At 38.7% G+C, this 12,786-nt stretch overlaps 1 protein-coding gene across 2 annotated transcripts in view; it reads right to left on the bottom strand.

Annotated features, from left to right (window-relative positions):
- Positions 1-475: 475 nt before the first annotated feature.
- grk4 (G protein-coupled receptor kinase 4) overlaps positions 476-12,786 on the bottom strand; it is a 56,431-nt gene continuing 44,120 nt past the window's right edge. Inside the window, exons 9-16 of one of the 2 annotated variants that reach the window (XM_008408554.2) lie at positions 11,034-11,224; positions 9,017-9,054; positions 8,517-8,606; positions 8,121-8,329; positions 6,542-6,679; positions 5,221-5,358; positions 4,868-5,045; positions 476-3,919 (exon numbers count right to left, since the gene is read on the bottom strand). In XM_008408554.2, coding sequence (XP_008406776.1) covers positions 4,869-5,045; positions 5,221-5,358; positions 6,542-6,679; positions 8,121-8,329; positions 8,517-8,606; positions 9,017-9,054; positions 11,034-11,224 — 981 coding nt within the window. In that variant the 3' untranslated portion in view covers positions 476-3,919; position 4,868. The remainder of the gene's footprint in view (positions 3,920-4,867; positions 5,046-5,220; positions 5,359-6,541; positions 6,680-8,120; positions 8,330-8,516; positions 8,607-9,016; positions 9,055-11,033; positions 11,225-12,786) is intronic. The other variant, XM_008408546.2, reaches the window with a different exon arrangement.

Here is a 12,786-nt window from a genome sequence, read left to right as displayed (position 1 = left end):
ATGCAGCAAATTTTCATACCAAATGCCTAACTTTGCCACTATTCAACAGCCTCTGCGTTTAGAGTAATATTTTCACACAAACTTCTGTATTTAAAGTTTCATTAACCTTATGTTCCTGCAGGTGGCAGTGTTGTCTCCTCAGCTGAACAAGTACAAAATAATGAGAGTTTAATTACATCAACATGCTGCATAACTTATTCGATTAACTGGTTAAAAAGACATGCGGGGAATCCGTTGGTCTTGCTTCTCTGCCACACCTCCACAGTCAGATGAAGGAGTAATCTTTCCAACATCAGCTGACTAACTGACATAACGCCGCAGGTGAAAGGTTCATCTCTGGGAGAAAATAAAGAAAACTGTAAAGGCAATCAGCTGACGGGAACAAATTAACTTTAATTTACAGTCAGCAGAAACTGTAAAGAAAGTTTCACTTCACCTCCGCCTTTCATTCACAAACAAATCGACAGAAGAAAAACAAGTTAAGACACCTCTTTTAATACAAATGGCAGTGTATTATTTCATAATTACAAATGTCAGATATGGTACAACAACCAGTGATATAACTTGTACAAGAATTAACAATGACTGCAGTGGTTGAATAACATGACTGTACAGACTGAACATGGAAAAAAAAAGAAGAAAAATCAACTCCCTGTTTGAATACCAAAAATCCATTTGTTCATCCTCCTTTTGCTGTAAATATAATATTCCATGTTTCTTCCCCCCTCCACCCCCCACTACAGAAATAAAACTACAGAAGATCTGAATTTGTACAGGTTGCATTACCTACAAACTAATTCAAGTGATATTCCACTTTGTAGGCGCTTGCTGGCGAGCCTCATCCCAGTTTTGACTCGCCACCAACGCTCCGACAGAAAGGCAGGAACAAACCAGGAACATTTGTTATCCAACAGGCCAGCTCCACTGGTCACTCCCGGCCATTCACAGTCCTCCTCTGATAACCAGCGACACATGTTGGCACAAGAAGGTCATCACTTACATACACAAGGATCCTGAAGTATTACAAATTGATACATGCTTGAGTAATAAAACATGTTTTTTTTGTTGTTTTTTTTGTTTTTTTTAAACAGCCATTACAATGCACTTTGTGCGGACATTCAAAACAGTTGAGCTGATTTAAGTTTTTAAGTTTTTTTCTTTTTTATATGTAGGCTATATGAAGAAATTTTAGTGGATGGGAAGTAAATGAGGTATTTAAAAAAAATACGAAGGCAGGATGTCAGAAACGAAATTGTTAATTGGCACATTTATAAGAAAGGCTGTTGGGTTTTTTTTTCTTGAGTAAATTCTTCTAGAAAAGGAAAATGTTTTAATCTGGAGAAGGTTGCTTTTGGTATCATTGTCAGAACAGTTAAAAGACACTTCTCAAAGTCATTGTGTCAAAACATGTCATACAGTGCAATGGATCTGATAGAGCATCTTCACTCCTATGTGGATTGATATGAAATACCTTACAAACAAAGATACAGGCATGGGTGATGGGACGCAGTTAAGTTTCCACCTCGGAGCTTTAGTTACATGTTAGAAATACAGAATTTACAAGTTTGCTTTGAGGCTAAAATCTACATGAATGAAACCAGCTTCAAAGTCTGCCTGAGAGCAAAGCAAATTATAGATTTCTTTTTTTTTTTTTTTTTTTAAAAAGGACAACAAAGACAAATTCAGGAATCAAATAAGCGAGAAACTACTAAATGTTCACATCTGATTTCTGTGGGGGGGGAAGAAAAATTTCAGAACACATTGGTTTAATCGACTGGGAACTCAATGCACATCTTATCAGACGTATGCAGCCTCAAAGTCTGAACGTATCTGGGAGATGTTCAAGTTCAAATGTCATTTTTAAAAACTGCAATGAATAATTACAGACTGCTTTCGTGTGAATTGGATTTCTCTCTAAAAGTTGCTGAACTGTACAAAAGTAGAGCTAATGAAGTCTAATTCACAAAGTGGAGCAAAGCCGCGTCATTGAACGGTGAAATATACACAAATGTGCAGCCATCATGCTGAAGTGGGGGGTATTCACAGCATTAAAAACGGGTGTTGAATGCGACGGGGCGGGGCTGAACGGCATCTGCTTCTACAGCAAAATCTAGAAATGAACATAAGAGGAAAAGTATGGGGAAGAAATTGTCTGATGGTTTACATGGAAAAAAACACTTCTTCAACAGAAAGAGAGAAATGTAGAAAAATCATATTTAAACTGCTGATCGCAATTGTAGTAAATAAGTACTCAATACATCAACTTGTTTTGTTTTTTTTCCCGGTAGTGGAAACAACACCTTTTCACTATAAACTAGTCACGACAAGGCGCATCCCACAAGATTTCAGACAGCGGAGTCAAAAGGAATAACCAGAAAGTGGTCCAAGAGTCGAGGCCCACTTACAGAGCGTTTCCGAAAGACCTGGAATGGGCAGGTGCTGTTTTTCTATTAAAACAATAATTAATGTAACTTGGTAGCACGCACTACTCCGCAGAGGAAAAAGCACATTTAAGCCAGCCTAAAGTTTTCTGTTGAACATTTGGACAAGCCAGTGAAATATTGGGGGAATAGAGTCTGAAGACATAAGATCAAAATTTAACAGAAAGAAAAAAAAAAAGCACCGCACAACGTCTCAAAACCTTCTCACCAAAAATTTAAAAGTGGAAAAATCACAATATGGAAAGGTTTTTCAGGATATTTTACTATCAGGCTTCATGCGATTGAGGGAAGAATGTATGCAGAGATTTACTGAGTCTGAAGGTGGTGATTTTATTATTTTTTTTAAGTATTGCGCTCTAACACAAAAAGCGATGACTTATGCAACTCTTATCAGCAGAACAAATAGTTTTTTCTTCTATTCCAAAGAAAGTGCAGTGCTGAATTAAAAAGGGGGAAAGCATAAATCACTATAAAATAATCACTTGGAGCAAAAAACTGTAACAGATATGCAACTAGCAGGTGTGTTCTTGTTGGAAACGCCGTTAGGCATCGCAAATTTTACGATTTGAACCCTGCTGGAGCTTAGGGAAGATCTATTTGAAATTCCAACATCGATTGCGGATTTCAACGTTTGCTCTGTGTTTTATTAATACTGAGCTGCTGCACAGATTCCCAAAAATAAATACATGTGATCTTAAAAATGACTAGGAACACGCACCGCAAACTAGTCTCCGGACACACACATCTGGTTCATCCTATCCGGTCGCACGGATTGTACGCATGGTTTAAAATGACTCGCTGCTGCAGCTGTTCCACTCCCGGGAAAAGTTCAAGCATCACAGCTTTAACAGTGATGAAAACCTGGATTACCTTCCAACTGTATCCCTTGGGTCTAGTTTGAGATCCGCCTGCGACTTCAGGCGTTTTGCGACTAAAAGTTAGTTTGGTATAAAGTGGAGCTAATGTGCTAACAAAGATCAAGTTAAGGACAAACATACAGCACATATAAAAAAAAATGGGAAAAAAAGGCCTGATGCTACATTGTGAAAAGTAAAAAGACTAATGAAACTAAAATGTGCTTCTTGAAAGAAACCGCCTAATGAACATTATTCATACTCATTCCAAATAATAACAAATAATAATAATTAAAAAAAAAAATAAGGTAATGTATGCATTCAAGTGGTACTTTTATGGCTTTTTGTACAATACAACCTTTAGTGAAAATATACATCTAGACATAAATTCAAGTACAAATGTACAAAATCTTTAAAGTCATACTTTTTTCTTTAGCTATAATACACTTTTAATACAGCTCATAAATACAGGTCGACATTCACTGAGTTCCTAAGATTCTCGCGCTCGGTTGGAGATTGTGGAGAAGCTCTGCGGCGGAGGGGTGTCGGGCGGAGGGACGGAGTGGTTTAAAGTCGCGAGGGCCCTTCTGTCTCGTCGTCACTGTAACCGCTCTTCAGACAGACCTGGGAGCAGTAAAAAAAAAAAAAAAGACAAACAACCATGCAAATTGACTAACAAGTTTCATCACTAAATTTGAATACATAAGAAAATGTGACATTTTTTTTTTTTTTATGAAAAAATGTTTTCACAAGATCCAAAAAACATGGAATGAGAATGTTTAGTTGGGATTTTGCGGCAAAATTAAGAAGGAAAAACTATACAGTCTGAAAATATTTAAATGAAAAAAAATCTAACTTGAGCCAATTAAAGACAATTAATGTAAAAGAAGAAAATATTTTACATATTTGAAAGACAAAATAAAATAAAAAGAATGAAGGCAGTAGGAGATGATCCACTGGTTTGGAAAAGCAGGAGAAACAAAAGCTTGTTTTGCAAAATTCTTCAAATGTTACAACCAAAAACTTTAGTGTTTTAGCTTCGAGTTTATGTAATGCACCAACAAAAAGTATTAAATAATTGTGAAGTGAAGGGAAAATGCAATACAATATTTAGGTGAATCATGAAAGGTGGCTAAATGGTGGCTTTTATATGAAAATAAATAACTACATAAAGACAAAAACTATCCTTTCACTTTATAAAAAAGGAGAAGAATCACATAGCAACATGACGTTTGTAGTTTAAATGTGACAAAAAGTGAAACTGCTCCTGGCGTATGACTGCATAGCACCGACAAACACTGAAATTTATGTTTTCCTAAAGCAATGTTTCCTGTCCTGCCTTCCTAGATGAAAATGACAGTTTTACAGCGAATTCCAGAGAGGACATAAAAAGTAGTGAATCTGCCAACCCCAGAAAAAGGACAAAGACAAGAGACGGGCCTTATTCTAACAAACTCACAAAGGTGCATTAATAAAACCTTCAGATTTCATGTGAAGTAATGTCCTTTCTGAGTTTGGACAAGGCCTGTGGGATGGACAACAAAAGAGGAAAGCCAGGAAAGCAGGAAGTACCTTAGCCCCCACCCCCTCGGACAGTCGCCGGAGCGCTAGCACTTGCCTCTCTTCTGAACAGGCGGTAGAAGAAGCCCCGCTTCGGTGGAGGGTTGGGCCGGTTTATGTCCAGGTCTGGGCACAGCATCCCGTCGGTCTCATAGATGTTGATTTCTTTGAAGCACTCCATCTCAATCATCTACGAGCAAAATCGGCAAATCCCACATCATATTTTTAAATACCTTACTTCTACTCCAAGGCAACCAAACACTCAGGAAACAGACTTTTTTTTTCTATTCTGTAGCTATCAGACATTCCTGTGTGAGGTCATTGCTGTGGGACTTCTAGGATGACGTCATTTCAGGCTGCAGTACCTCGTTCTGCCACGGGATGGAGACACTGCCTGTGACAAACTTTGAGTAGAAGTCATCATCCGTGGGGTCAAGGTTCACGCCTTTGACAGTGGAGAACTGCTCGATGTCCAGGACGTCTTTACAGTACACGGCTCGAGGCTGAGAGGGGGACAGACAGGAGCAAAATGAAGGACGTAAGACACGTGGGCGAGGGGGGTGGGGGGGTACAGAAGAACAATGAACAAGTGATGCAAAATCTGTAACAAGTCTTTTAAATCTTACAGCCGCTTGAGTATTTAGAAAAATTGTTGAAGGAAAGGAATAAGAAGTTCTCTTTGCAGTTTGCCAAAAGCCACGGGAGACTAACGCGAGTAAGGATGTGAAATTTGAACTGGCTGGAGGTTCAACAATTAATCGGATTAATCATGATCAATCCCTTATCCACATAATCATCAACTAATTTAGTCACCGAGTAATCAAAAAAGTCCATATGCTGATAAACACTCTCCAAGGTGTGATTTACCGTGCAAAGAATATATACATTAAGCATTTTAGATGAAAAACCTTTGTAAATATTTTCTACCCAGAACCCTTACACCGCCGTAGTTTAAGTTTCAAATTCTGTAAAATTTTGTTATTAAACACCTTTTCATATCCAACTTTAAATTGAAAAAATCATCAACAGATCAGCGCTACAACATGAAGTGAAGCAGAAAGAGTTTATTAAAGAATTTATTTTGTATCTTTTTTAGCTGCAAATGATCAAGCGTTCATTAGATATTGTATAAAATAAGCTTAAGTGGTTAAATAGAAAAAAATCAGTATAATGTGCCATTTTTTAATTCAATAATGCGGCTAAATCTCAGAATAATCATTCATTGCAGCTCTAAATCCTGCACACAGCCAGAACTACGATAGATTGGTTTTAGATCATAATCATGTTAGAATGGCCCAGTCAAAGTTCAGACCTAAATACAGTTCAGCATCTGTGGCAAGACTCTATACTTAAAAAAATGGTTCTAACAAAGCGTCACTTCAGAGAGGCTGGATACAATGTCACATTTTTTCATTTGATCATAACAAACAAAAACAAATCAAAGACGATATGATTTGACCATCGACAAAGTCTCTCAAATGATCTAACTTTCATAACTAAAAAAAACCTACTGGTCCAGTTTATTTCATATAAACTGAGCTGTTGAGCTGAAATTAAACTACAATCACACACTGGTTCCACCACAGCCACTGGCTGCCATGATAAACTCATTTCCTTCTGACAATGGCATTTCCTGCATACAGACGGACTGAGCCTCAATGTGCCGTGTGTGTCCATCTCTCTTACATCTGGTATGAAGGGAGGGTCCAGCATGTTGGCCTCCAGCCGTTTGAAGTTGATGTTTCTGAAGATGGGGTGCTGCTTGACCTCAGTGGCCCCGCAACCCCGACAGCCCAGCCTCTCCTTGGGGTCCTTGGCCAGGAGCTGAAACCCAGCAGGGGGAAGGAAAAACAGATTTAAACATCTGAACCTTCAAAAGGTCCGACTGAAGAGAGGCAGGCAAAAAATGACGTGTCGGCTAGTAGATTTCCTGTTGGGGAGGAGGGCAACAAAGAAAGGGCTAGAGAAATTAAATTTTTCACTTTTCTCAAAGACCTTTAGGAGAGATGAACATTAAAAACACAAACCACTACTGCAAAGTACTAATGCAGCAAGAGAGAGTGTAGTTAATATTAATAAAACCTAGCTTGTCTTGCATTTTACATCTTTTGCGTAAATAGCACAAAGTTTCCTAGACAATTTTAAATCTTGTCACCCACTCGGCTCACTCGTCTATTTCTGGCGGTAGAAGTCGCCGCCCCTCTGGCGTCTCGGAGACCGACGTCCCTCCCTCTCCTGCTGCGCTCTCTCCTCTTCCATATTTACCTTCTACCCTTTTCTCGCAGAGCCCCTTCTTCCCCGAGTCTCCCTGACTCCTCTTCTCACTGGGGAGACTTTAAAAATGCTGAACTGTGGGTCAAAATGTTCCACTAAGTTTAAAAAAATAAATAAAATGCCCTGCTCTCAGAAACACACACAGTCAGTGGCTCGCTCTTCAAAATTGTGAAGGGAAATAATACGACCATATGAAACACTAGGGGAAATAGAGACGGTAGGTAACAGTTTGTTAGACAAAATAATTATTTGAAGTAATTACAAATGGTCAGTACTGTTATAAATGAGAATGTGTAATTTATATACATTTTCTTGATTTCCATCTCTGTGCTGCGTTCAGAGGCTGCAGCAGCGTGTGCATCTCTACTATAGTCCAGATGATATATAAATGAGCAATATTTTTAGAAGAGAAATAAGAAATACTTTAGTTTAGAAAATGTACTTTTCTAGGTTCCAATTAAATATCTGCCTAAAACCTCCACAATAAAGTGACAGTAAACAGAGGAATCAGTTTTCCTTTTCCATGAATACGGAAATTACATCAAGGAATGGCTTTCATCTTTCCTGATAAAAGTTTGCATTTCTTTGCTCCAAATCCTGAACAGAAAACACTATTTTATTTTTCTCATAAAAGATTTAGAAAACACAAGTTACCTTCCTTCTAAGCTTCATTCAATTCAATTGAAAAATATTTTACTGAAGGAAAATTAAATGCTGCTGTAACTCATTAATTCAAGATTCTTCAAAGAGTTACTCTGGACGGTGATGGATGAAAATATCTCCTGTAGCGGTCTGTATTACAGTGAGTTTGAAGAAGCCTCTGACTGAAGACACTTTTCTATGTCCTATGAAGAGGATACACGTTTTACAGCTCAAGAAAAAAGAATAATTTAATATCAGCTAAGGCTGCAAAGTGTCAATGAGGTTCTTTACCATTGTCCTAATCTCACAGAGAGACAGACATCTGTCCCTTCAGTCTCTTCCTCCTCACCTGCCTGCAGATGTCCTTCGCATCCTCTGAGAACTTATCAGAGTACTCCTCTTGGTCCTCGCGCACCCGTCTGTCCACCTCCTCCCGCTTGACCCGCTCCTTGCGTTTCCGGAAGGGCGACTGGCCCTGGATCATCTCGAAGATCAGACAGCCCAGACCCCACCAGTCCGGGCTGAAGGTGTAGCTCTCGTTCTGGATCACCTCGGGAGCTGCGGAGGGGACGAGAAGCAGCGGGTGGACCGTGACGTAAAGCGGCCTGACGGAGAACCGAGGCTACTACTTCTTAATCTTTATGAGTTATTTTCTGGTTAAGTAAAGGTCAAATAGCAAAGTGTATACAGAAAGAGTCGAAATGGGAAGAAAGGAGCTGATGGATTAACATGTTGAAGTTCTTACCCATGTAACCAACTGTGCCCACTCTCCCTCGTATCGTCTCCCCTTCAGGGATCTGAACAGCGAGACCCAAGTCGGAGATCCGAATGTGCCCTGAGCAAAAGTAAAAGACAGATTGTTTACCAGAAATGTTCTGAATACCAGTAATTTAACAAAAACAGGCGCCTGCAAGTAACATCTGCAGAAGCACACACAGCTGGGGATGTGCTTGAGTTACACCGAAGCATGAAATAATTTCAGGGAAAAACCGGCCGAAAGAAAGGTGGGTATTCTTTTACTTCAAGATGGATGTGAGCAAATTAATGTTAATGCAAGAAGGAGTGCAAGGAGAGAGTAAGGCAAACTTAAAACAGTGCCTCTGCAGCCAAGGAAAACAGGCCGATACAGTGCAGCTTGTTTGATTTGGACATTGTAGACCAAATTTGTGAAATGAAAAATGAAGGACAAGAAGCACATTTTGAGCCAAAAATCGATGTAGTAAAAACTAAAAAAAGGCGACATACCACGGTCATCCAGAAGGATGTTTTCAGGCTTCAAGTCTCTGCAACAAACAACAAGTTATGAGCTTCTTCTGAAATTAGAGTTGGTCTCAAAAACAGTATTTTAGAAGAGTAAGAGTATAACAACATAAGTGAAGAATAAATGCTCTCAAATGCAGTTTTGATCTTCACCAGAGGAGCAAATTAAGATGTTGGGAAATTTGACGTTTAATGCAAAGCTGTGCAAGGTGAGGTCTCAACTTTTTTTCTGAAATTACATTTATTTTACACGTTAAATAGAAATAATCTCACAACTTACCTTAAACCTTCTTTCAATCCAACATGCCAATATAAAAAAAATAATAAGAAGACTTTGTATAATCTAGCCTAACATATAATAGTTAGATCTTTAGAAAAACACAAATAAATTACACCAATTTTCAGCCTGACTGGGCTGAGCAGAAAATAATTCAATTTCAAAACCGTGTTTTCAGAGGTACACTGAGAAAGTGGAGGTGGATTAGAAATGGACGATTTTTTTCTGCTTTACCTGCTGGTCAGAAACTAAAAAATCCTATCTTTTTCTATTCACCATATTTTAGTGCTACATGGTCTTGCTAACTCTAACACTCTGTGGCGTTGTAGTCGGTACTGAGGGACAACGACTCATTAATTTTTATTAATTTTAGCTGTATTTTAACAGAGCCATGCTAGCTGTTTAACCAGGCTGTTCCAACAGAGAGCGAGACTTCAACAGGTGACGACTGGTCCGACGCTTCAGGGACGAAATGGAGCCATCTGATATAGGACGTCAACTTTAAGCACTTTTTGTGCCGGTTTGGTTAAAACTGATATTAATGCTGGCTTCTGCTGGATTTAGAAATGTGGGCAACCTTTAAGAGTGTGTTAAGGTGAGAGTTGGCGTTCTTCAGGAAGGAATCATGATTTTTATGTCAACGCTAACACTGTCAGCCATGCTAACTACTACTGTAAGATGCTATCGACAGCTTAAACTGCGGGTCTGCAACCTGCAGCTCTTTAAACCTTCCACAATAGCTCTTAATAACTGGCTTAAAATGAATCAACTAAGGTTTAGAAATTTAGTACCAAATAATGGTTTTACCAGTTAGATTTTTTTTCCATGACAGAATGACACTACTACTACAATTTTTTTTGTCATGTTTGAAACTATAAGCTCTTTTCTCCATTGTTCATGATTTTCAACATCCCAAATAAAAAAACTGTACCCATCTTCTTGTTTTCTTTGCTAATGTTTTATGTTTTTCTGGATTTTAGAACCTAAAACAGATAGAAAATGTGTTTCTAAGAAAATGACATCAAATTTCCTGAAGTAAAATTTGCCAAAAAAATATAGGCTGTCTTTTTCTTTCATATAAAGTCATGTAACATTTGTGGCTCTGAAGTTTATTTAGCTGGACTAAGGCCAAATGTAGCTCTTAGGATTGTAAAGGTTGCAAATCGTATGCTTAAACTGTCAACTCCACCTCATTTTGTCCTGTTTTGAATTTATAAAACTCTGTTTTACAGTAACTGCTCTCTTACACAGCAGCACGACTTCACCTAAGCTCCCACCAAACATAATAAGCGTAGCTCACGGCAGGAAAAATGGAAAGACATTTTCAACGATGCTTGTTACGGCTCCTAAAAATGAATCAGAATCATCCGATGCAATCAGCAGGTCAAAACCAGAGATCTGAAATTGACCTCAAATCAGTGACTCAAGCCTGAACTGAAGCAGTGCGAACAGAAACCACAGAGACAGCTGTTTCCTCTGACACACGCAGAGATCAATGAACATGTTTTTGCGGTTATAGCTGCTTGAGGCCTGGAGATTTAGCGGCGTCTTTTTCTTCTATGAGCACCTGTGTTTATGCTCCCATTTCTCACTGATTTTGACAGGCGCTTTATGCCTTCTAAGAATCTGTACGTAAATCAAATTGTCCTTCAGAAACATTTTCTCTGGAACAACAGATTGCATCCTCAGAATATCCCCGAAAACCTTCAGCAAGTAAAGCGTCACCTGTAGACTATCCTCTCGCGGTGCAGATCCTCAAGGCCACAGCAGATCTCAGCAGCGTAGAAAAGGGCCCTTTGCTCGTCAAAGCCAGAGTTTCCCATGTTGTAGATGTGGAACTTTAAGTCACCACCATTCATTAAGGTCAAGACCAGGCACAGCGCGTCCTTGGTCTCATAGGCATAAGCTAGACTAACCTGGAGGAGGGAGGGAAAAAAACAAAGAGATACATTTACAGAAGCGGTAATGAACCTAGATCAGAGACCGGGTGGGAGGAGTTGGATAAAGAGAGAGAAATGAGAGGATGGGGGCACAACTCTAATATAAGAGTTGTATAATGCTCCCCAAATATTCATCAATTATCCCAAATGGATTGTCAGGAACGTACACAACGTGAAAACCAAAGAAGACGTATCCCAGAGATGGAAAATCCATCTTGTTGCTCTCGCTCCATCATCAATCACTCTCCTTTTTCCTTCTTTCCCACAAGCCTCCCCCCTTCTCCTCACTTCCCTGCTGTGGGTCAGTGACACACAGGGTACAGTGTGTGCATGTGCAGTTGTGTAAAATGTTGCTGCCATCAGGAGGGATCCCATCTGCTATGGAGCGTGTAGAGGGAGAAAATACAAGGAGGGAAGGAAAACGTTCCTATGGGCCAAGTGAGCAACAAACATCCAGCATATAGAATTTTATTGTGTTATTTTATGGTACAATTGTAACAATAAAAATAAATGATCGCTTCTCTTTTAGGCAACTGTACGGCTGTGACTGCATGGTTCGGCATTCATAAAACCTCAAACACAAATACTACTTTTGAGAAACATACCCATTTGAAAAAGGAAACTTAAAAAAGTCAACTGATTTAGTAAAACTGGACACCGTAACTTAATTTAATTTTTAAATTTACTGACATTTATTGATGCTTTTGTGGAACAAATAGTAAAAACATCATTTCTGACGATACTGTAAGTTTAGTTTTGTATTTGACGTGATTAATAGAAATGTATCAAGGCAACAATAAATCAAAAATACTTACTGTGATAAGAAATTTTTCATGATAAATAAACAATGCAATAAAAGCCCACCACAAGGATGTAGTGTAATTTCACTATAAAAACATTAAATGACCCAAAAAACGGAGACAATCTAATCTGATTTTTGATTTTTAGCCGCCAATTGTCATTTTTATTCTATTCGCATTTTTCAATTTAGACTAAAGGATTCTGATAAGGATTTGAACAACCAAAAAAAAAAAAGAGTTAAAACTAGACAAAATGAACAAAATTCATCCATTCATCATCTACACCAAGGGTGTCCAAAGTCGGTCCTCAAGGGCTGGCATCCTACACATTTTAGTTCTCTCCCTGGTGGTAGTAACAATCTTTTCAGCTCGTCAGTGTTCCTGTTAGGCCTCTAATGAGTCATCATTTGATCCAGGTGTGCTAAACCAGGGAGAGAACTAAAACATGTAGGATGCCGGCCCTCGAGGACCAACTTTGGACAACCCTGATCTACACCTATTAGTTCTTGCAGGGGTTCAAACATAAGGCAACAACGCTATCAACTACTCTACCTTGCAGCCTTAAAATACAATTGTTTTAAATAATAAAAATTCATCAAATTACATATGTACATATAAAAAAGAAAAATCTATATCTGCAGTACTTACTGAACCACCTTTGAAATGCACAAGCACAAAAAATAGTTTTACCGATTAAATCCAAGCAAAACTTACTACTGCTACTTTCCTTTATACTGC

The sequence above is a fragment of the Poecilia reticulata genome, linkage group LG1 (genome assembly GCF_000633615.1).
Source record: "Poecilia reticulata strain Guanapo linkage group LG1, Guppy_female_1.0+MT, whole genome shotgun sequence".
Lineage (NCBI taxonomy): Eukaryota > Metazoa > Chordata > Actinopteri > Cyprinodontiformes > Poeciliidae > Poecilia > Poecilia reticulata.
The sequence above is the reverse complement of the archived record's forward strand: the minus strand, read 5'-3'. Positions and strand labels throughout refer to the sequence as shown.